This window comes from Salvia hispanica, chromosome 3 (genome assembly GCF_029641045.1).
Source record: "Salvia hispanica isolate PSC_SH4W2 chromosome 3, Shi_PSC_v1, whole genome shotgun sequence".
Lineage (NCBI taxonomy): Eukaryota > Viridiplantae > Streptophyta > Magnoliopsida > Lamiales > Lamiaceae > Salvia > Salvia hispanica.
In genome coordinates, this window is record NC_142694.1 from 32,623,914 (window position 1) to 32,648,739 (window position 24,826).

The 24,826-nt window shown below is 38.2% G+C and overlaps 5 protein-coding genes across 6 annotated transcripts; 1 reads left to right on the forward strand and 4 right to left on the reverse strand.

Annotated features, from left to right (window-relative positions):
• Positions 1–2,103: 2,103 nt before the first annotated feature.
• Positions 2,104–5,208, forward strand: LOC125214736 (uncharacterized). 2 transcript variants are annotated; one of them, XM_048115870.2, is made up of 3 exons: positions 2,104–2,253; positions 2,432–3,834; positions 4,613–5,208. In XM_048115870.2, the coding sequence occupies exons 2-3, from the start codon at positions 2,591–2,593 to the stop codon at positions 4,863–4,865; spliced, it is 1,497 nt and encodes a 498-aa protein (XP_047971827.1). In that variant the 5' UTR covers positions 2,104–2,253; positions 2,432–2,590; the 3' UTR covers positions 4,866–5,208. The 2 variants fall into 2 exon arrangements, with proteins under 2 accessions (XP_047971827.1, XP_088924675.1); XM_089068549.1 differs by lacking the exon at positions 2,104–2,253 and having other exon boundaries at positions 2,260–3,834.
• A 1,794-nt stretch (positions 5,209–7,002) lies between these two features.
• On the reverse strand, positions 7,003–9,241 carry LOC125215844 (uncharacterized). The gene has a single exon (XM_048117411.2). The coding sequence runs from the start codon at positions 8,713–8,715 to the stop codon at positions 7,108–7,110; it is 1,608 nt and encodes a 535-aa protein (XP_047973368.1). The 5' UTR covers positions 8,716–9,241; the 3' UTR covers positions 7,003–7,107.
• A 1,307-nt stretch (positions 9,242–10,548) lies between these two features.
• Positions 10,549–11,928, reverse strand: LOC125211949 (large ribosomal subunit protein eL32z-like). Its single transcript, XM_048111922.2, has 4 exons — positions 11,835–11,928; positions 11,446–11,540; positions 10,933–11,114; positions 10,549–10,821 (listed from the first exon to the last, which is right to left on the reverse strand). Exons 2-4 carry the CDS (start codon positions 11,533–11,535, stop codon positions 10,692–10,694), a joined length of 402 nt encoding a protein of 133 aa, XP_047967879.1. The 5' UTR covers positions 11,536–11,540; positions 11,835–11,928; the 3' UTR covers positions 10,549–10,691.
• Positions 11,929–13,915: 1,987 nt separating this feature from the next.
• Positions 13,916–17,530, reverse strand: LOC125211767 (peptidyl-prolyl cis-trans isomerase CYP20-1-like). Its single transcript, XM_048111687.2, has 7 exons — positions 17,371–17,530; positions 16,919–16,997; positions 15,988–16,035; positions 15,880–15,903; positions 15,472–15,654; positions 15,304–15,379; positions 13,916–14,244 (listed from the first exon to the last, which is right to left on the reverse strand). Exons 1-7 carry the CDS (start codon positions 17,437–17,439, stop codon positions 14,106–14,108), a joined length of 618 nt encoding a protein of 205 aa, XP_047967644.1. The 5' UTR covers positions 17,440–17,530; the 3' UTR covers positions 13,916–14,105.
• Positions 17,531–18,051: 521 nt separating this feature from the next.
• Positions 18,052–23,122, reverse strand: LOC125211766 (phosphoinositide phospholipase C 4-like). Its single transcript, XM_048111686.2, has 9 exons — positions 22,504–23,122; positions 20,881–21,077; positions 20,114–20,249; positions 19,788–20,030; positions 19,457–19,686; positions 19,260–19,377; positions 18,980–19,123; positions 18,827–18,913; positions 18,052–18,680 (listed from the first exon to the last, which is right to left on the reverse strand). The coding sequence occupies exons 1-9, from the start codon at positions 22,825–22,827 to the stop codon at positions 18,381–18,383; spliced, it is 1,779 nt and encodes a 592-aa protein (XP_047967643.1). The 5' UTR covers positions 22,828–23,122; the 3' UTR covers positions 18,052–18,380.
• Positions 23,123–24,826: the final 1,704 nt, after the last annotated feature.

Consider the following 24,826-nt stretch of genomic DNA (forward strand, 5'->3'; position numbering starts at 1 on the left):
AAATTATGCCAATGATAAAACCACAACGTTGGCTTTCAATACTTATTCATACTTCAATTACTTATCATCGTGTATTCGTTGTTTCACTACAATTTTTATTAATCAATCAAACTTAATTAATTAAATCAGTATTTGTGATTAAGTTATTAAGTCAAATAAAAATATATTATACCGTAAAGTATGATTCTTAATTAATTTTTAAAATTATAATTGCTAAATAAATCATGAATTGAGAACAAAAAAAGAGTATTAAAAACAATAACACTAAATAATGCATAAAAATAATACTCAATATGTAAAGATGATCATAAGAATTTTAGAAAATTATAGTATTACTAGTTTTTCATAATTTTTATTATATAAAAACCAGATAAATACATTATTTTAAAATATGATTAATTTATATTTAAAAACAAATTGATACCACCCGTCAGTATTAATATTATCTACTAATTATTAATAACTGAAAAAGACAAATTGAAACGAATGCACCAGTTGTAAGTTGTAACCAACTGTGACCAAAGAGGGTTAAAAAAGAACGGAGGAGAATTTGCCGTTCGAACAGCCAATCATATTTACATAATTCAACTTTGGAAAGTGATTTTAGTAAAATTGATTGTGACTGAAATACTACACAATAGCTGAAATTTAAAATTTATGACATTTTATACTACTCCGTATGTTTCTTTTTTCTTTTTTGTCCAATAAAGCTACTGAGAAGTGAGATCAATAGTCCTTTCGAAATTATTAGGTATTCCTCGGTCAAATACTTAATTAGCATCATGTGATAAGAGCTTAATTTATTAAAAGTTGCTTTTCTAATTTTCCTATAACAAACGTTTTACTATAAAACTAATTAAGAGGAAGATAATTTTTTTTAGTAAAACACGTTTAACTTTAGCTTTGATAAATCCTAACAAAAATATCTCAATGGATGTTTCTTCCCAAATTATAAAATGGCCTAAACAATTAAGTATTACTCCCTCCGTTCCCCGATTAAGAATCACATTTTTCCATTTCGATCCGTCCCCAATTAAGAGTCACACTTTATTTTTACCATAAATGGTGGGTAGGTCTCACATTCCACTAATTCACTTCACTCACATTTTATTATAAAACCAATATAAAAAAATGGGTCTCACATTCCACTAATTTTTTTAACCAACTTTTCTTTACATTTCTTAAAACTCGTGTTCGGTCAAAGTGTGACTCTTAATCGGGGACGAATGAAGCAGTTATTAACAACCAACGGCACTAAAGTTACTTGATAATAAATTGATATATTTTCGTTTTAAAGTACTCCTATATGATTGTTTGTAACTAGAGTGGTTTATGTGCCTCTGTTTATTTTCCATAGTTGAAAACTTACGTCAAAGAAGGAAAATGTGCGAAACAGTTCATGATCCTATCTTCTATAGTCTCTTATTGTATCTCATGTTGAATTTATCATAGAAGACTTTAAATACTTTATGATAAATGCTTGTTATAATAAGAACTTTAATTGACATCTAATTAACCATTAATTAGACTGTGAATCGATCCATACTTCTATCATTAATATGGTTAATTATACCTAAATGTTTAACTTTTGAACTCTCACATTAAATTCTGAACTGAAGTTAGTTAAAGATCAGATATTTTCTTATTATACTAGAATATTGTTATATGAATAAATATATAAATATAAATGTTCCATTTTTTTAACTAATACTACTAATAATGTTCACGTTACCAACTTTGTTAATCAGATTATTTAAATCAATTAAACGTGGCAAATAAATTGAAACGGAAAAACAGAGTATTTTATTAAAAAAAAGTTAAAAATTCCTTTTTTCTCTTTTCTTACTACTTTAATTCTGGGCATATGAGTATAGTAACTAAAATGAAACATTAAATTTTGCGAGTTTGAAATTGAAGATGCAATACAAGAAATATAAATGTATTTTGCAGATATTACAATTGTGCAGAAGATATTTAATTATTTTCTCTCAAATAAACTAGAGGAAAAATCAGACGTACGGACCCACCCGTGTCTTAAATCAATAGTATTTGTACAAAAATACGGTCAGATTCTTTGTGAACGTTCGTACTTACAGTCTCTCTCTAGCTGTCTTGGACTGTTCTCCCCCAAGATTTTTCTTAGCATGTTTTTAGTGTTTGTTTTTCCATTTATTTGGGTGCTGTATTTAAAGGCCTTCGCTCCCATTCTCTTCATTCTTGATAAGCAAAGCGACGCCGCTCGTCCTATTTCCGGTGACTTTTTCTCCCTCTTCAAAGCTTTACTAAATTGGTTTATGCGATTCATCTCGAAATGTGTAGCCTTGATCCGTTTTGAGTGGCTGAAAATGAAATGATTATAAGAAATTGGAATGATTGCTTTTGATTCATTTCGACTTCAATTTGATTGTTTTCTCTCCTTTCCATTTTGTAGGGATTTGTGTTTGAGCTGAAATTTGGGGATTGACGGATTCTGCCCTTTTTCCTGATTCGAATCAACGAGATTTTTTTTTCGGTTATCTTTTTGTGGAAAAGGGATTGATTTGATTCTTCCTTTTTCCCTCTCGATTCCTCGTTTGATTTCAATTGAATTATGGTATTGAAAGTAGCTCCGGCAGCTTCACTACGGTGGTCGCAGCCGTCGCTCCCCCAATCGCCGCCGTCTTGCTCCCAGACACTGGCCTCCGCCATCCCCTCCCCGTCGTCGTCGCGGCGGCGGAGCTTCTCCAGCGGCGACGGATCGCTCCTCCGCCGATTCGTCGAAAAATCCGGCCTATTCCTCGACGCAAACCGCTCCCGATCGCGCGGCGGCAATAAGAGAGCCCGAAAAGCCCTAACCGCCAGTTTAAATTCATTCTCCGACGAAGAATTCTCGAAGCAAATTGAGGAGCTAGCGCTGAGATTCCAGCTCAACGACGACGATAATGCCAGCACCAGTTCGAAAATTGATGAATTCGAGTCTAGATTCGACAATGCTGGTGCGGATGAGAGGGGGCTCGCGGGGGCTGGGGGCTCGGCTTGTTGCTCGATAAAGAAGGCGTTTTCGTCTATGGTGTTTATCATCCGAGAGCTCCATAGCTACACTTTACAAATGAGGTCTTTCTTACACTACGAGGATATGCAGGGGATTGTGGCCAAGGTGCAGAGGGAAATGCATGCGTCGTTCGTGTGGCTGTTTCAGAAGGTTTTCTCGACTACCCCGACGTTGATGGTGTACGTGATGATACTCCTCGCGAACTACAGCGTTTTCTCAATGTCGAGTAATGCAGCAATAGCCTCTACACCGCCACCGATGTGTGTTTCCACCACGGAGGAGGTGTCATCAGTTTCCGTGGTGGAGGAGAAGGGACAGAAATTCGATGCATCTATTGTAAAGACACTGAAGCTGTCTTCCTCGACTGGGAAGGCAGCTTCGGTTGGAGGGGGCAGCGGGGGTGGGGGTGGGAAGTTCCCGCCTGTTGCTAGTGGGACCGAGGGAGATGGGAGGTTTGATGAGTCGAATTATTATGGCACCGTGGCACCTGATGGTAGCGCATCTTCGTTTGTGAATCCGTCTAGGACTAGTGGGGAGGAGTCTGTCTCGAGCGTGGAGGAGGAAGCAACGTTGTGGGATTCGCTTGTGGAGGAGGCTTCCAAGATGGGGAACGAGGATTTGGACCAGGAAACGAAGAAAGGATTCGTTTCTCCCGTTGATGCGAGGATTGAAGCGGATGATGATTCGGAATATTTGAGAATTGAGTTACTTTACCAAACAGAATTGGCTCAAGAGCCTAGCAATCCCCTTTTGCTAGCAAATTATGCCCAGTTTCTCTACCTCGTTGTTCGGGATCTTGACAGGTATGTATCAAACCTTTTAACCTTTTGTTTGGATTCAGTTTCTTGTTTTTTACTGTATGATGAACAGAGTTTGATTAGGTTTTGATTTGGGATATTATTCTTGGAGCCCTGTAGTAATCTTGACCATGTTGTTCTTGGCTGATTCAAGAATTAGGTTGTTGTTGGGTGCAAGTTGTGTGATTTTTGTGGGGAAGTTGTTGTCTGAATTCGGGTTGAGATTATCGTGGTGATAGCAAGTTGTGTGGTGCAGTTTGTATGTCTTTCTTGAGTGAAAAAAGATGATAAAACATCTCATCTTGGAGTTTTAGAGCCCACCAAATGAAAATATCACCAAAATTTGGCAATTTATTTCTAGGCTGTACTTTGTTGTCTTGACTTTGGAGTGTTGAAAAATCTAAGGGGGGGGCTATAGTCTTGATCCCGACAGCAGTAGACGCAGCCAAACAAGTGTGGTCACCGGTGGCCGGCCCTCTGCTAGGAACCTTACATTTTTGCCATTGATACTGTAATAGTCCTAATTTTGTTTGGAAAATTATCAAGAATCTGGAAAATTATGTTTGCTTTTAACATTTTGCCACTAATTCATTAAATATTTGTGTAGATGGTCAAGATTTTGAAACTCTAGCATTCATATTCCATCATTTTGCAAAAAATTCAAGAATCTTGAAAATATGTTGTGACCATACATTTTTCAAGAATCTAGAAAACATGTTCTTACTTCATTACTAAGAAAATGGCTGGTTTTCGTGTTTGATCTGACAATGTTTGGTTGAAATAGGGCGGAGGACTACTTCAAGAGAGCCACGGAGGTGGAGCCAAAGGACGCGGAGGCACTGAGCAAATACGCTAACTTCCTGTGGGTGGCGAGGAACGACCTGTGGGCAGCAGAGGAGACCTACTTGGAAGCCATTGATGCGGAGCCGAGCAACTCATACTACGCAGCTAACTATGCCCATTTCTTATGGAACACGGGCGGTGAAGACACGTGCTTCCCTCTGAGCTCTCCCGATGCAGAATCAGATGGTCTGTAAAAGTCTTCAACAATGGTGTGATCAAGAAAATCAATCATTTATTGTGGTAATTATCCAGTGAGAGAGGTGAAAGAGGGGTTTCCTTCTCCATGAGCTAGGTTTTTCTTTTTCTTTTTCTTTTTTTTGGGTTTTTAATATTATATATATGTGTATATATATAATATTGCTATCATAGGTGGGGGCTCATTTTATTTTGTTTTTGTTTTTTTCCTTTGTTTTGATTTTGGTGGGGTGCAAAGAGAGATGCTCTTTGTTTTTGATCTTGTACTCCACTTACACAAATGCGATTGGCATAATTGTAATTAAACTTCTTGTTAATAATTAAGTGCCATTTTTCCGGTTATGACATGATTGTGTTTTGCTCGAATTATAGTACTATGTACTAAAATACTAATGAACAAGTATATTTATAATAGAGTAAAGGCTAAAAGTGGTCCCCAACATATGTCCGTTTTATCAATTTGGTTCTTAACATTATCTTTTTGATTATTTAGTCTCTCACAAATGAACCCCGTCCTGAATCGGTCCTCCAATTGACGGAACCGTCAATAATAGGCGGTCAACGTCATTTCCGCCGCCAACCTCAGCTTTGGCAACCTTCTAGCAGCCTGCACTCTCCCCGTCTTCAACCTCAGCTTCGGCAACACCTTCAACCTCCCCCCCTTCGCCCCCAACTACTCCGCCCCCCTCAACTACACCTGCTCCAACGCCGTCTTCTGATTCTCCGCCTCCGCCAACGGCACCCAATCCGACCGCATCGCCACCGTCTGGCTCACTGGCGCCGAGCTCTTCCGCACCAGCACCCCCCAGTCCACCCCCGACGGCGTCTCCTGGTCCTTCAACAAGGACGTCACCCGCTTCTCCGCCCTCCTCCGCCGCCCCAAACTCACCCTCTCCGTCATGCTAGACAGCTAGAGAACACTGTTGATGATTTCTACACCGGCGCATTCAACGTCAACATCACCTTCCTCTTCTACAACGTCTGAAATTCCCAATCAAAAACCGCCACTCGCTCAATTCGATCCCTAGAAAAATCATAAAACGCAATCACCGGTGGCGGTCAGCCGCGCTCAAGAGCAACGGATTGAACATCACGCGCGGCCATGGCATCTACCGCGAGGTCCTCGTCACTCTCGACGGAAACGTTATGCGGTCGGATTGGGTGCCGTTGGCAGAGGCGGAGAATCAGAAGGCGGTGTTGGAGCAGGTGTAGTTGAGGGGGGCGGAGTAGTTGGCGACGAAGGGGGGGAGGTTGAAGGTGTTGCCGAAGCTGAGGTTGAAGAGGGGGAGAGTGAAGGCTGCTAGAAGGTTGCCGAAGCTGAGGTTGGCGGCGGAAATGACGTTGACCGCCTATTATTGACGGTTCCGTCAATTGGAGGACCGATTCAAGTCAAAGTTCATTTGTGAGGGACCAAATAATCAAAAAGATAATGTTAAGGACTAAATTGATAAAGCGGTCATATGTTGGGGACCACTTTTGACCTTTACTCTTTATAATACTACAGTTTTATTACTTCCTCCGTCCCACAAAGCCTCATTTCACTTTTTATCGTTTATGGTAGTAGACTCTATATTCCACTAACTTATTCCTACTCACATTTTATTATAAAACTAATATATAAAATTAGGACTCACATTCCACTAACTTTTTCAACTCATTTTTCATTTCATTTCTTAAAATCCGTGCTCGATCAAAGTGGGACAATCTTTGTGCGAAGGAGAGAGTATATTTTAAAATAATTACTTTATATAATCACAAACACAAATTACTAAACTTCTCTCAAAATTGAAAATAACTAAAGCTATAATGGGTGCACCATTTTTTTGTAAAATTACGCGTGTCTATGAATTATAATGAATCAATGGTTAATGGATGGATTTGCATGTGCATATGCGTAATGTAAGATAGACTAGTATAGTCATGTTCAATTGGGTTTTTATTGGGCAAAAGTGACTTATCAATTATCATAAAGTTCTAATCATGAAATTATGTAAAGTTAGGCCTATTATTGGAATTTTATGGTTGTTCTTTTATTGTGACTTGTTACTAAGATGAAGGGAATTCAAATACATTAGTCAAGACACTTAAATAGCTATAATTTTGTAAGTAGATCACATATTGACTCGTAAATTAGAGTTGTAAGTCGTAACTGGGTAATTTTTGAAAATTTCTTGGGCAATAAAACTGCACAATATCTGGATAAATTACCTATATTGTCAGTAATCATCCAACATGCTGAAGTTAATTCTTAAAAATTTCCTTGGGCATAACATTCTTCATCAATTTGATAAGAAAATCATCTTCGTTTTGTCCTTGCACTCGATCAATTAGCATTGCAAACGTCGCATGATCGGCTGAGAACTCTCGTTGGTGCATATCTTTTAGGAATGGTATTGCGTTGTTGAGTTCATCTTTCTTCAGCAAACTTTGAACAATGACATTGTATGTCACACTATCGGGTGGGCAACAGCATTTCTCCATCTCCACGAGCAAAGGCTTTACCACATCCACAGATATTACTTGAATAAGCAAATCAATAATCATCGTGTATATCTGAATATTAGGTTGCAAGCCTTTGGAAGGAAGTTGATCGAAAATATCTCTTGCTACATCATGCTTTCCGTTTTTGCATAATCCATTTATCATAACACCATATGTCAGTATATCAGGATTAACTCCTTTCACTTCAATTGTGTGTAGAAATGAAAGAGCTTCATCGATCTTCCCGTTTCTGCACAACCCATCCAACAAAGTATTATAAGTACATATGTCAGGGCTTACTCGTCGAGCTTCCATATCATTGAAAAGCTTCCAGCCTTCAGCAAATCTGTCTTTACTAATGAAGCCATGTATCATAGTGTTATAAGTACATGTGCTATGAACTAATTCCATACGAGGAATGTCGAGAAAAAGAACCCAGGCTTCATCCAATCTTCCTCTCTTGCAGTATCCATTGATTAAGCTATTATAAGTTACAATGGTGGGGTTAAGATTTCTGTCAACCATAGAATCAAGTACTTCTTTTGCCTTATCTATTTCACCTCTCAGACAAAATCCATCTATCAACGCATTATATGTGACGACATCAGGGCAAATATTATGTTGGATCATAACCTCCAACAAATCTTTTGCCTCTTCCACTTTTCCTTCCTTGCAATATGTATCCATTAATGTGGTGAGAGTTACAACATCGAAAGGCACATTAGAACCGACCATTTGATTCAACAATCCAACGACATCCTTCATCCTATCAACATCGCACAACCCTTGAATCATTGAATTATACGTGATCACATCAGGTGAAATACCCTTGTCAATCATCTTCGAGAAAAGATGGAAAGCATCATCCACCCTTCCGGTCTTGCATAATCCATCAATCAAAGCGTTATAAGCCTTAACATCAGGCTTCCACCGAGTCCTTTCTAACCCGTGAAACAAATCATGGGCCGGAAAGATCTGTCCAGCTTTGCAAAGTCCTTCAATCACAGTGAGAATCATAACATCATGGGGCTCACATAGTCTCGAATCCAGTACCTTCTTGAATAATTTCGCGGCGTCAGCAACCTTTTCATCTAAAAATAGCCCTTTAATGAGAGTGCTGAATGTCGTTCCATTCGGCTCATAACCCTTCTTCAAGAAGAAACCCATCGTAGCGAATCCCAAATCTACACGTTTCAGACGACAATAGCAATTGATTGCAATATTCCTCGTGTAGTCATTAACCGGAGTACCCATTTGACACATTTCATCGAACACATGGAGGGCAAAAGAATACTTATTCATCTTAGCCGTTACACTCAACAATTTGTTGTACACGGAAACAGAAGGCTGGGGATGCATTCTCACCATTTTGTGGAACAAGTTAACAGCATCATTCAATCCGTGAACACAGCTCAAATCTATTCTACGCAGCTTAGGGGGGAAAGGTTTTTCATCTTCGTCATTAAAGTTGTGGAAAATCGAAAAAGAATGAGAGAGTGTTGGAACGAAATTACCGAGTTTAGGAAAAGATTTAGTCGCAATTCGTCTTATACTAATCAAATTGATTGCAGTACTTCTTCAGCTCATCTTCATCGACGAGAAAGAGTAGGGAGGATGTCGTCTACTGGAGATTGGTTGAGGTGGAATTCAAATTTATTATTATTTTTAATTAATATTAATATATTGGTATAGTTTTGATTGCTGCATAACCTTTACCTCCCTATATGTGTTTTGATTTTAGATCTTGGAGAAAAATCAAAAGTTCGTGTAGTTGCATTCTAATTTTAAAGTTTTGAGAAAAAAAATCCAAAAAAATCAGAAAAACTCAAAGTTAATGTTTTTACAGCCAAATAATCCTAGTATAAAATATTTGGGAGGAAATATTTTGACACTAATTGAGTTTTACTAAAATTATTTTCGTATACGAGTATTTGTTTGAAAATGGAGTATAGAGATATGGAGTAGTATAATTGTGAGAGCATGAAAAAAACAAACTTAAATAATTGAGGGAGTATGTTTTTATATTTTTGTTAATAAAAATGTTTTTCTTTAGTTTAGATAATAAAATTGCGGTATAATAGAGAGGAAAATAATTTGTGGTTGGCTCTACAATTTCATGATTTGTGGCCATATTTAAGGAGTGAAACTATTAGATTTACCCATACTGTACTTTTCAGTTGTGATATTTTAAGGGAGAATATTAGAGTTTCACTAATATAATTCCTTTTAATATTTTTTTAATTATACAATATAAATTATTTTTTAAATATATGTTCCCAACTTGGTTGAAGAGCTTAAAACTTAATCATATTACGTGTAGTATAAGAATAAAGATAATATAATCCATAAAATTGAAAAATAACATAATCATAATAATGGAGTACTTCATTTGTCCCACTATGATTTGCACATTTTCCTTTTTGGAATAATTCACAACATATAACAACATTTCTTAAAATTAGAACACCACGCTCTCTATTTTTTTTTATTATTATCCTCTATTCATTTAACTCACAAAGCAATACTTACTACATACAATCTCGTGCAGAAAAAGACGCTTCACTAAAGACGGGACATAGGGGTATGAAATAAATGTTGAATTTTTAGATTGTTGATTGTAATTTATTTTAACATCATTTGATTTGAACAATGAATTATTTAAGACTAACACATCAAGATTCAAAACTTGTGTATATATAAACATAGGCGTCGAAATAAAAGTATTCTTTTATATACCCATTTGATTTTGAAGTAAGAATCATATATTGGTATACTCTTTCATTTTGTCTGGCATCAAAATGAAGGATTAGTATTCTTTTTTAAACAAAAATCATCCTCTTTCAATATCTCATCGCTCATAAACGTTTGAATTTTGAATTTGTACTAGTATTTATCAACGTGACAAGAATAACATATTGGTATATTCTCTTCTAAACAAACTCATCCCTTCCAATAACCCATCCTTAATTTATTCTCCATTTAACTCAAAAGACTACTCCACTTTATATTATAATACTCGCAGCCAAAAGAAATTTCTTAATTCACTTGGAAAGGAGAAGAAGTAATAGATAACAAGCCATCTAATACAACATCCTCAAAAAAGAACACATAAATATAGCTAATTAATTCGATTCTCACAAGACCTTAAAAGGGATTGCATTTGAAGACAATAAAAAGATGAAGTGCATGTTTAAATGACGATGAAAGCTCAACATGTCTTGATTGCATAACTCAAAAACCCAGACAAAATTTCAAATCTCCAGTCAATAATCTGAATACTGAAACATTCCAACAGAAGAAGAAAAAAGTAACAAAAAGTATAATAGGGAGAGCTTTGCAACAGCTTACTCGTCTTCCTGGCTGCGGAGCCTAGCAAGTTTGTTGGTCACGACCACATCCAACTGAGCTGCCCGCTCAACGATTTCCTTTCTTTTCCTGGTCGAGACATTGTGTGCTATCTCAGCACAATACTTCCTGTGGCAACAAATGGACCAAAACAGTGTGTTTGTTATAACTCAGTGCTGCACTGGAAATCAAAACTAAAAAGTAAATGCAATACTAAAAGATTCACAGAACTGTCCAAACCTGTTGTGCATCATGAGAATTTCGAGCTCCTTAACGTTGTGAACAAGGAATTTCTTAAACCCGTTGGGTAGGTAATGACGGGTCTTCTTGTCTGATCCATAGCCGATATTTGGCATCAAGGTGACTCCCTTGAACTTTCTCCTGACACGGGAGTCGATACCCTTGGGCCTGCGCCAGTTGGTCTATCACATGAAAAACAAAGCTTATTAGCACCACAATGGACTAAATTTAGCATATCATATGAACAAAAGTAACTGAAACTAAACCTAGCTCAAAACATCTGCTATCACCTAAGCTAAACCAAAGAGACAAAAATTGAGAAATAGACTCATAAAAAATCTCTTAACCCCATGTATATATGTAGTATTACTCGATCCCAGTTATCATGAAGCATTGTAAAAAGCCCTAAAATTAAACGATAGCATCTAATAAGTTGAAACTACTCTACTTCTTCGGTCATATTCATTTGGTATTACAAAATCTACAAATAGGAATCAAGGAATTGAAGTATACCTTGAGACAGGCATATCTGTCGCTGTGATGCCTCTTAAACTGGGTGACACGCTTCTTCACAACCTTTTTGTTCAACAAAGGCACAGCCATGGCTTCTGCAAACACACAAGTAATAGTATTAAGAAGCGAGCACATCAAAACAAATGCTGCTGCATATTCCCCAAATTTCCAGATTCGCACAGCAAATTTCAATCAACCAAACATATTGAATGTATAAATCATTTTCTAGTATTAATCAAGTTTCTGTTATGCAGCTACGCAGACACCAAAAACGCATTTTGGTGTGAGATTAAGCCTCCGAATGCATCACAAATCCTTAATTTTTTGCGATTTTCACGAACGTAAACATTTCTCAAAACAGCAATTTAGGGTTTGTTCGAAATTCTTACCTGGAGAGGCAAAGTGGCCGAGGGAAAAGATGAGACGGAGGCTGATTTGAGCAGAAGGGGAAAATGGAGTCGGAATATTTAACCTAAATGAATTATTAAAGTAATGGGCTTTTGAAAAACTACTTAATTGGCCCAATTACTTAATCGAAGAGTTTATATGATTATTTCCTTAATTTCTTTATAAAACTAATTGAACAAATTCGATTAATGTGATATCGACTGTTTAATTTATTAAATTTTGTTATTTAATTAAATTACTTATTATCTTATAAATTAATAAATTTAATTGGCTTCATTTCAATAAAATTACATGATATAATACTCCTAGAAAAGTTAATAAAACACTAAATAAAATAACAGCAAATATATAAGCTCAATATAAAAAATAAAACATACATAAATCCTAGAAAAAATAACATTGACAATGAAAAACATACATAAATCCTAAAAAAAAGAAGCTCAATATAAAAAATAAAACAAAAGATAATTAATTAAATTATAGCAACAAATTCAAACTAATCTAATGTATTCCGGTAAATCGAAACCAGAACCTCCAAAATCACTAAATACACAAAATATGTTTAGCAACGTCGCCATTTGATTGATCTTATTGTTGAGTTCGTTTAGTGTTTACATAAAATACGTCTTTTTTTTTTATTAAAAAGACATGATTTTCGGGATCAGAGCTCAAGCTCTTTTTTTCGTTCATTTGAATTCGCAGCTCACCTTCTTCTGTTCCAAAAACAGAGTCATATGAGTCTAGAGGTCACCAAACCGAACCGGCCCGGCTGAACCGGCCCGGAACCGTGAATCGGAACCGCGGTGACGGTTCGGAACCGGATAAGGTTTGGCGGTTCCGACGGGCCGGTTCAGGTTCTCAAGAAATGAAGAACCGTAACCGGCGGTTTGCCGGTTCCGGCTGGCTTTTTTTTTTTTTCCAATTGTTTCAACTTTAAAATATACAAATACAATTATATAATTGTATTTGTATATACTCTGATCGGTGAAGAAGACTTCTCTATAAGACTAAATCCGAGAGACTTTTGACAATTCTACCATGATTGTTGATAGTTAAATTAAACATAACAATTAAGGTTGAATTGCTAAAGGTATCCTCAATTTAGTTATCTAGAAACATCTCCTTCGCCAACTAAGAGTATATATATATATATTATCTATTTACATTTATAATTTATTATTTTTTACTTCAAATTTTTTTATTTAAATTGTTATACAAGCTAACAAGCATGTATTATGTTATGTATCAAGTCTTTTGACTCTTTTGTAATTTCAATTTTCAACATTTGTATTTGTGATATCGACATCTCGTTCAAATTTGTATAATTGTACCAATAAAATTCCAATTGTCCAACTCCAATGTCGACTTCTACTCTATTTGTCAATTGTCATTATCGTTTTATTTATTTATTCGATAGTAAAAGACTACAACTACAAGGTGTAATTTGTAATTAGTACTATAAATGAATAAAAAAATAAAAAAATAAAGAACTTGAACCGGCGGTCCAAACCGGAACTGGCCCGGAACCGTCTGGAAACCGCCGGTCTTGAACCGGCGTTGAACCGTGTCTGAACCGGTTCAAGAACCGGAACCGCCGGAACCTAGGCGGGCTGGTTCAGGTTCGGCATTTTTTCGAACCTGAACCGCCGGTTCCGAACCGGGAACCGACGGTTCTTGAACCGTGGTGACCTCTACATATGAGGTTTGCTTCTTTTTTTTTTTTGTCCTCTCTAGTTGTTCGTTTTGTTTTATAGAGCAACAAGCCATCTTACTCCGATTGGCCTCGATGATGAAGAACCAACAACAACATGCTCACCATGACGACTCATAGAAAGTGAAGACAGAGTTGGCAAGGCTATATAGAGTAGTATATGCATTATTCTATGAATCAAAAGACTGAATTACAGGTGATGATTGTCTAGAGTCCTTGGCTCCTTGCACAATTTTGAAATTTTTCAAAATTTTTAATCATTTCCAAAACATGAAAAAAAGTAATGCATGATATCGGGCATAATAAAACATTAATCCCTAATAATTAAAAAAATCAGTTGGCCTATAAAAATTCCTAATAATAGTTCGGTCCATTAAACAATATTGTGTGCATTGGGCTAGCGGCAAAGTAGTAGCCAACTCAAGCCAAATGTTTCAAGTTCCGAGTTCCGAGTCTACCGTGACACGATCTTTAACTTAAAGTCGCAAACACCAAAAAGACATTAATATAAGTGAGTGGCAAATATGTATAAGAAGGGTGGTCACATTGGGAGTTCACCACTATCTACAATCACAACTTTGCTTTTGGGTGTGCCGCTCTGATTGCCTTCAGCTTCAATCTTATACACCACATCCATTCCCGACAGCACCTTTCCAAATACGACATGGCGGCCATCCAACCTGTTGATCGAATCAAGACTTTCAGGCATGGCAAGAAGTGTGCTAACGTAACGAAGATTTGCAGGAATTGAAACTATTGTTCCCATAATGTAACGGGTATACGTTGTTTTCAGTACTGAAATACTCATGTTGGCAATCGGAAATCCAGGTGGGAATTGTACCCTAATAAAAGCAATCGTCACTCTGCAGATTTCCGATTGCTAATGTAACTTTTCAATTCCAGAACTGTGGACTGATCTTAGATTTGAAAACTCAAGTTATTGGGTACTGATATAACATCACTGAAAGAATGAGATGTTTCTGAAAAAACACAGATTATTTTGGGCTAGAAAGTTATGTTTACCCCAGTGTTGTTAGGGTCGTGGGGCGCTCTGGGTCGATGAGGTGGGAATCTGGGTCGCGGGCCGATGAAGCGTCGGGGCGAGCGCCCCACGAATCGGGGCGCTAGAATAGGCGAATTATATTATATATATATATATATATTTGTGAATCTGTGATACATTCCTACCTGCACAGTTCTAAAGATAAGCTTATAGGAAAAATATAGTAGAAAAATTTTAAATAGCATAAGTCCAAAACACAAACTCAATAATTGTTCCAAAACAAGTTGCAAAATATGAAGTATAACTCGTGGTTGGAACTTGGAAAGGCAGAGGCTGAAAGTAAGTATTTGGTTTGTGATTTTTGCTGAAGAAGAAAGAAGAGAGCGGCGATTTTTGCTCAAGAAAAGGTATGTAGGTATTCCTTAAATAAGCAAGAGAATGAGAAGTTACCGTTTTTTTGAGTTATTTAAGGAAGAAGATAAAGAGTCGCATAAATTTGATTTATTTAAGGAAGAAGATGAATAGTCACTTAAATGTAAACCCTAAACGACCCGCTCGCCCCGGCCGACCCGTTCGCCCCGACTCGCCCCGGCGCCCCAACCTCGACTCACGGATTTCGTTCGGCTCCACCGAATCGGGGGCGAGTTTCTCTCGGCTTGATCGCCCCGCGCCCCGAGCGCGGTCCGGGCAAATATTTGATAACACTAGTTTACCCTACTGGATATGAATAGCTTACCAGCTGGTTGTAACAGTAGTGATGAAGAACTGGGAACCATTAGTGTCAGAGCCAGCGTTTGCCATCGAGAGGAGTCCTGTAAAGTACGCAGATGATGAAGTTATGGAGATAATGATGAGTTCAACTTTCATCATCAATTATATCAGCGAAATAGTAGCAGGTATATACCAGGTCCTGTGTGTTTGATCTTGAAGTTTTCATCAGCGAATTTCTCCCCGTAGATTGATTCCCCACCTCTTCCATCGCCTAGAGTAAAGTCACCTCCTTGAAGCATGAAGCTGGGTATAATCCTGTGGAATGCACTTCCCTTGTAATGCAGAGGCTTCCCGTGTTTTCCAACCCCTTTCTCACCTGAATTTACAGAAAGTATTGAGCAACTCTTTTCGAAAATGGCTTAAAGATAGAAGTTCTTTAAGATAACTAGAGCATAATAAATAGGAGTAACTCCTATGCATAAGATACTATGCGAATTATGAAGCTATTCAACCAAAAAAGCAAATCAACCGGGGCTTTAATGATCATCCAGTTGAGACATCGGCATGGTAGAAACAAGAAAAAGAAGAATAAGTGTTGTACCTGTGCACAGAGCTCTAAAATTTTCTGCATGAGAAACACAACGAAAAGTCAGTTATATAAGTACTGAAGATAGCTCAGGATGCATTAATCCCAGAAAGCTAATCATACCTGCCGTCTTCGGAACAGTTTTCCCAAAGAGACCCATAGTGATGCGTCCTAAGAATATGCATCCGTATTAGTCAAGGCAACGGTAAAAGTGAAAACACAAACATTACATATATGGGTGTCTGTATCAGAATCAAACTAATCCTACTTGATATCTACTAGCATACATCATGCATGGGTGGTGCAGTGATGAATTGACTTATAGGGCAGTTGGCAGTTTGGTGCAAATGAAAATGAATGAATATGATGAATGAGTGAGGACATGATGAGTGTTGGTAATATGGGAGAATGATCCCCATCAACGAGTAAGAAACTTTCTTACATTCCCATTCCCATTCTTACAAACTAAAATTGTTTTCTACCGTAGTTTCTGTATCGCAATCACAGACAGACTTCACTACCAACCTGGAACAAAATCCTAAATACAGCCAAACTCACTCATTCCCTACTCTTCTACCACTCCCGTAAATCAGATTATTAACCAATACTTCCAACTTCCTAAGCACTTGTCTTCCTAAGCTATATCTTTTCTTTTCTGAATCATAGCACTGCCCTATTCTTACTTTCTAGGTTGTCTCCCTAAACAATGTTCTCCATTTTATATCCTCGTCAGTGCAAAGGCAATAGATGCAAAAATAACTGTAGAGCAATGCGAATCACTTCAACTGCTCTTGATACATTCCCTAGTTTATTCTGCCTGGTTAATCAAAGTAGTAGTACATAATATAGCACAATCACACAGTGCACATCTAGCACGATGTTTTACAAAACTATTATGTGAAGCGGTTCTGCACAAAATAGATTTGAACCTCAAGTGCACATTACCATAGAACTAGAGCAAACCAGTACACGATGGCTTGCAGAAAATACAAGACGAAACTCTACTTCACAAACTAGATCTAATATGCATAAATATTATAAAACTAGAGCATACCAGCTGGTTTTCCATCAATCTCAACATCAAAGTAAACCTTATGAGTCACTTCTTTCAAATTTTCCTTCGATTTCTTCGCCTGCAGGAGAAAGCAATAACAATGCCCATTAAACGCAGCAAAGTAACATAACGATATCGAAGAAGACACTACCACCGATATCTCATTAACACAATATCTACGGAACTCAAGATCTCCAACTGCAAGATCAGTAATGATATACACACTGATTTCAAAGAACAAAAGTTTTCCCCCAAATTCAAATTCATGCTCATAGCAGTCAAAATAGAAGGATTCTACATAAAATCAGCCGGCGACTGGTATCGAAATGAAGAATTAAAGTAACAAAAGCAAAGGATTTCACTAGGAATCAAACTGAAATGCAAATCATTTACTACTACAAAAGACAAAACAAGAGCGAAAGGGGAAAAAAAGAAATAGATTGAAGAATAACCTGTGTAAAAGCGAAGCTGAGACAGATTAGCAGAGTGAAGAGGAGATATAATCTCTGATTTGTCGCCATTTCTGTTCCGATCGAGGATTTGCTCAGCTTCAGTCACCGAGCAGAGAAGTGAGAACTGATGATTAAATGTAGTAGTAGGTCGGCAATGGCGTAACTACACGTTCTATATTCGCGTCATATGATGGGATTTCTGCCAATGGCGTAACAACACGTGTGCTTATTCTTGTGTAACCTCAAATTTGTTTTTTTCTTTAATTGTTAAATTTGGAGAAGATAAATTTAATTATTTTTGGCTGAATGAAAATTTTGATTATTTTAAAAAAAATTGCTATTTACATAATTGGCGCATTTGTGAAATTTGATAATTTTAAATATATAAATAATGTATGATATTAATAACATTAATTGGCGAATTCTGCTCTTAATCAGAAAAAATATTTATTTAATTAATTTCTTTATTGTAATTACTTTTTATATTATATACTATAATAATGAATATTCCGATGAAAAGGCCATCCATGTGGATAGTCTATGTTGATTTAGTATGAAGTAACTTTATTAAACATGCTTAAATAATGTAACTTTTTCAATCTAATTTCGAATAATTCGAACTTATTTATTACTCCCAACCCAATAAAATCAAAGTCAACACACAAACATAAAACCACACTATTTGCTTGCAACTACATTTAGATTATAAGCCAATATGATGTTGCTTTAAAAATTAAATTAAATAAAAACTGGATATCACTTTATTCTCACTCAAAACACTCCAACTGCAGGCCTCCTTACAAACAGAAGTAAAACTACAAAACAGTAGCTCTGACACTCGCCAACGGAGGCAGATTCCACCGTTAACTTCCTCCATGAAACTCTTGAAACTGGGGGCACGGTGGGCCCTCCTCAACGACGGGGTTCGTCCCATTGTTTTCTTATACCGAGATAATGAAGCCTGCTAGAACAAATGAACATGACTCCTAAGGTGGTCTGCATCTTGATAATCATGAGATGTCGAACCGCATCAGAAGGCGGACGGATTTCAGCTTCTCGCGCTCGCCTCTCCGGTCACAGAGAGGCACGGACCGTATGCCGGGCCTGAGCTCTGCGACCGGAAGACAGGTTTGGCCGGCAAAGTCATCCTTCTCGGACATATCATACTCATGCACTTCGATTCTTAGCAGAGCTAGCTCAGGAACAGTGAGAGGGAATGTGAATTCCTCTTCCCAAACAGGGCTCCAGTTGTCCTCTATCGTCTTCGTCTTCTTCATCATCTCATCAGCCGGTGCACCGGCTATGCCAACCTGTGTCGTATGGAAATTCAGTATTTTTGAAAAATCAAGATCTAATGCCCGAATGTTGGCATTCATGTTTTATAGTACAAAACTTTTCCAGGATGGAGATGATAAAGCAGCGAAACAATCCAATAGATCGGGACTAGTTGGCTTACCCTCACATAGAAGTCGGGTGGCGAATATGAATCAAAGTGAGTTTGTTTAAAGTCCAAATGCCAGCCATCCCCCATGTATACTTTCACCTGTTACGAAGCATTGTTAGATGAGAATAGTGGAAAGAAGCACACGGTACATGAGTCGAGGCATGCCTTTAAGGTTTTCTTGACGGGGGCCTTCGCTTTAGGATCAAAAACCTCGTTAGCGTTCATCAATATATCAGGTTTTTTCACAAAACCACAGCCTCCATTGGCCCTGAACATTCCTTGCATCAACCAAAGTGATCTTCCATATCCCTGCACAGCAATTAGTAGAACGTGAAGCAGCAAATACGACCATTTCTTGAACTTGTGATAACGTTTCATAGATCCATTTCTGATTATGATCCAGACATCAAGGTGTAGAAGTTTCAAGATAAAGTTGTGGTCGAACCTGCATATTAAATGCAATCATTTGAGCTCCATGCAACCAACCAACTTGAGGCTTGTAATTCGACGAGTTGAATCTAGTTCCCTTAGGATAGACTCTCAGAATATTCCTCTGTGTAAACCTAATGTAAGAAACATTAAGACTATGAACACAAATCTACCACTGTTAGGGCGTAGCGTCACAGTTAGATAGGTAAACACCTGACAATGTCTGTCCCATAAGATTCAGCAGCCTTTTCGAGAGCTTGCTCACTAACACTTAAGCGCCTCACTTTATCAGCCTCTACTTTTAGTGATTCCTTCATCCCTCCTCTTGGTTTCCCAGCGTGGATAGCTATAAGGCGTTTATATTCAGGTGCTTCACGAAATCCAGGATCACAATCGTCGTCATCCTCATTGTTAGGATTCAGGTCTGTCATTCCATTGTCCATCTGCATTGAAGATATATTTATAAATTATTCCACGCGTAAGTACAGTTTTTCAATTGTAAAGAATAAAACAAGGAAATGAAAAACAACAGTTTCCTACCTACCTTATCTTCTTCTTCTTCTTCTTGTTCGGCCGTGAGGCACGAAGGCTCGCTTCCCCACACATCATCCTCAGAATCTTTTCTCCTAAGTGATTCACCACCCTTAAGGTTCTGAGCTTCAAGGTACTCCTTAGGAGGTTTTGTGGAAATAATAATGCGATGTTTCAACTCTTCTGGTGACGGAAATTCTTTTAAGCAGTCTGACTCTGGGCAGAAAAGCATTTTTCCAAATACTTGGGAGAGCATCTAAGGAGAATCACATAGAACACTTAAAGATATCCTTGAGTGAATGTACATAAATTAAAAAAATTCCAATGTTCGTTATTTACCTGAGCAACTTTAGCTTGCAGGTCACGCGTAAGGTGATCCTCCAATGTTATTATGACAGGGTAGGGAGAAGCAGAAAAGGCATGCTCTTTTATCGACTTTAGACACTTTAAGAGGTCCACAGGTGCTGTCACGGTTCTATATTGACAATAGAGTAACCAATCAGCAGAACATAAAGGATATACCGATACAGTTAAAAGTAGGCACTCAAGTGGACAGCAAGATGCTTGTTTTCTCCTAGCTCATATTACATAGCTCGTCTACAGTTATTGATCCCGTATCATGTTTCAACCTTTTTATTGGTGCAATGGTGCTGGAAGTATACTAACGGGTTATTGAGTCCTATATGGTGCAACTCATTCTCTTTCCTATTCTATACTGACATGTTCATTCGCCTAAAACATATTGATCAACAGAAACACTCTCAAACTCGACTTGTTGATCATCAAAAACTCAAGGTCAGATAAACTCGTGATTTACTTATTAAAGCTTGCAGTTCTTCTTTAACTAGTCATGCTCAAACACAATTTTAAGCATAATTCAAGAAAAGTGAATATGGGTTTTTGATTTAATATGAACCCTGACCTCATTTTGGTGATAAAACTACAAAATGGATGCCTTTACCCTTCCTTAGTTTCGTTTTGTTTAGTTTTATCCTGTTCTTTTGCATATGTTGCACTGCTCTAGATTAATGAACTAATCAATTTAACAAGAAATCAACAGGAATGATACTAAAAGACCAGACGAGCAGAGCCTTGAGAAACTATACCTTCCATGAAGAACATGCACGTCATCCTTTGAAGAGTTTGGCCATATATCGAGCTCTATCACCCTCACTCCCTTCTGCAGCGCCTTTATAACAGGCACGTCACTGCAGTCACTTGTGAGCTGGTTCCCAGTGAGGTAAGAGTTATGACCGGTGAATATGAAAAAGTGAGACAGCGGAGCTGTCATGTCTTGGTGCACCTGCAGCCCAAAAATCGACTTTTAATTGTGAAATGCACACAAAATAAACTTAGGGAATAACTCAGAACACCTGCATCTAAAGCACTACAGATTAGAGTGGTTCGAAGCATTATGGAACAAGTAGCAAAAAACAAAAGAAACAGCCTAACTATTCAACTATTCATAGCTGCAGGAGAGGCCCCCATTCATGCTCATCACATGTCCAAACATGTATTACACATAACTACAAAACATAATAGTGAAAGCCACAGCAGATGCATCAGTCAAGAAAAGGAGACAAATTTGCTAAATCATATCAACAGCTATCCCCTCAAGCATCAAATTAAATCCATAATTCACGAAACTATTTCGGTCTCGAGATCCAAAACCTTGTTGTTTATGCATCAAAAGACAATAATTTTGATAAATGATCTCCATTAAGCAGATCATCTCAGTGTTACCAAGAATATGGATCAAAATTAAAAATGCAGCCGTTTTTGCCAAAATCTACTATAAACATTGAGATCAATCATTGAACTTTTCTGTTTTAAAATTTCAACAAAATACACACACATACATATATATGAAACAAGTAGCACGAAATCAAAAGAAACAGCCTAAGAATTCAACTATTCATATCTGCAGCAGAGGCCCTCGTGCTCATCACATGTCCAAACATGTACTATACATAACTACAAAACATAATAGTGCAAGCCACATTAGATACATCTGTCAAGAAAAAGGAGACAAAATTGCTAAATCATATCAACAATTATCGTCGCAAGCATCAAAATAAATCCATAATTCAGTAAATCCACAAAACTATTTCGGTCTCAAGATCCAAAACCTTGTTGTTTATGCATCAAAAGACAATATTTTGATAAACGATCTCCATTAGGCCGATTATCTCAATGTTACCATGGATATGAATTAAAATTAGCAGATCATCACATGTCCAAACATGTGTATTACACATAACTACAATACATAATAGTGAAAGCCACATTAGATACATCTGTCAAGAAAAAGGAGACAAATTTGCTAAATCATATCAACAGCTATTCCTCTCAAGCATCAAATTAAATCCACGAAACTATTTCGGTCTCAATATCCAAATCCTTGTTGTTTATGCATCAAATAACAATAATTTTAAGCAATGATCTCGATTAGGAAGATTATCTCAAGGTTACCACGAATATGAATCAAAATTAAAAACACAGCCGTTTTTGCCAAAATCAACTGTAAAAAATGAGATTGATTATTCAACTATTCTGTTTTAAATTCCAACAAAATACAAAATACACACATACATACGTACACTCAAATCACACACTGGCAGCAGGTTTCCAACTTCTAATCAATGTTTCTAACTAATTAGCCACAAAAACAATGAAAATCAAACAACTAGATCGGAAAAAATCAAATCAAATCAAATCAAACCGAATACCTTGCTGTTCATCGGGGGATTGAGGTCGGCGGAGAAGAGGTAGTGGTGGAAGTCCTCGAGCGTGAGCGCGTGGCGCGTGAACTTCGCAATGTGGTGGCGCTTCTGGAGGATCTGCTGCACGATGTTCTCCGCCGCCGCGGCGGTGGCGTCGTCGCCCTCCGCCTCGCCCTGGACCTCCACCAGGAACCTCCGCAGCTGCTCCACCGACATCTGAGCCCCGCCGTCGGCGTACTTCAGGAACGCCTCCTTGACGTCCGCCGGCGGCTCCGCCTCCGTCACGCGGAACTTCCGCGTGAAGCACATACACACTCTGTAACTCCCCATTCTCCCTCTCTCTCTCTCTAGATTCGGTAGATGGAGAGGAAGACTACAATTTGTTGGAGCTGCTCTGTTCAGCGTCAATGGTTGACTAAGACAATAATTATACTGCGCTGTCGCGTTTCACATCTGTCGCCTTTACTTTAATCATCGAGGCTCATCACTGTCTCCACTTCATTAAATTAGTATGAAAGGGAAGCTTTAATCATTGTTTAACGCCATTTTGTGTCAACAAATTCAGCAGAGAAGAGGGATTCCGCCATGAAATGGGAAAATGAAAAGCTTGGAACTCGACCGTTTTTCAGTTCCTTTTTTTTTTTTTTTTTGCGCTTATTATTAAAAAAAATTGTGAATAAGAGTCCGTTTTTTAATTTCCAAAATAGCAATAATAGAAGTATTAAAATTAAATTTAAATTTGAATAAAATAATAATTCAAAATTAATTCATATGCTCATTATGTCATGGTAAAATTTATACTCCCGCTAGTAAAAGTTATAATTAAACAGTTTAGAAAGCAAAAATGTCTACGAAAGGTAAATAGGCAAAATAATGAAGAAAACAAAAATCGCAAATAAAAATAAATGTACAGTATAGGCTATAGCATTTTTGCCCAAATAAACGAGGTATATAAATTAAAGCTGATGTCTCCTTTGCCCAAAGAACGCCAAACCATTTAGTTAGTGCATGTTCAAAATAAATTGATAAACGTTACATTAACTAAAATTCCAAAAAATAAAAATTATGGGTATTGGTGCCTAGAGCATTTCCAACGGCGGACGTCGGGGTAGGACGTCACGAGTGTCCGCCGCTGTGAACGAAATGGTAGGACACGCCCGTCCCATTTGTCCGTCGGATGGGCTCGGACATCCGCCCGACGTCCGACCGGACGGACGTCCAATTAAATTTGTTATTTTTTTATTTAAAAAAAAAAAATTATAAATACGGCTCGTTGAACTTCATTTCATTCACACCGCTTGTGTAGACAAGTTTCTCTCTCTAAACTCTATTTTCAAGTATATCTAAAATGGCTAATGGTCGTGCAGGTGGTAGTGGCGGGGGCGCTAGTGATAGTGATAGTGATGGTGATAATGAACTGGATCTCGCTGTGGAAGGGGCAATTGATCAATTGCTACGGCGGCGGCGGCAGGCGGCGGTACCTCGGCCCATCCATCGCCGACGTCATGTACCCCGGGACCACATTGATGCACATCTTCGGTTGTATCAGGACTACTTCGCTCCGCAGCCGTGTTTTGGGATGCCTTATTCCGGCGATGTTTTAGGATGCATCGCCCGCTGTTTATGCATATCGTGAGTGCTTTAGGGAGAAGATATGAGTATTTCAGGATCAGAGAAGATGCGGCTGGCAAACCCGGACACACGCCCTTACAGAAGTGCACTGCCGCAATCAAGCAACTGGCGTACGGAGGCCCAGCCGACATGTTTGACGAGTACCTCCACATTGGCAAGTCGTCAGCCGTCGAGTGTCTGCAGAATTTTTGCGCGGGCGTTAGAGCGATATTCGGGGATCGCTATCTTCGGACTGCTGATAAATATGCACGGGTAGGTGCACGGGTTCCCTGGGATGTTGGGCAGCATAGATTGTATGCATTGGGAGTGGAAGAACTGCCCCGCCGCCTGGAAAGGGATCCACACTTCCGGCTTCAAAGCCAAGCATCCCACGATGATCCTTGAATTGTAGCTGACTACCGACTGTGGATATGGCATACTTATTTTGGAGTCGCCGGGTCGAACAACGACCTCAACGTCCTCCAATCGTCGCCCCTGTTCAACGACCAGTGCAATGTCATTGGTCCCGCCATCAGTTTCGTCGCCAACGGCAACCAGCACAATATGGGATACTATTTGGCGGATGGGATATACCCAAACTGGCCCGTCTTTGTGAAGACGATCATGCATGCGATCGGACCAAAGAAGTCCTACTTTGCGAGCCGTCAGGAGGCAGCGCGCAAGGATGTTGAGCAGACATTTGGTGTGCTCCAGAGTC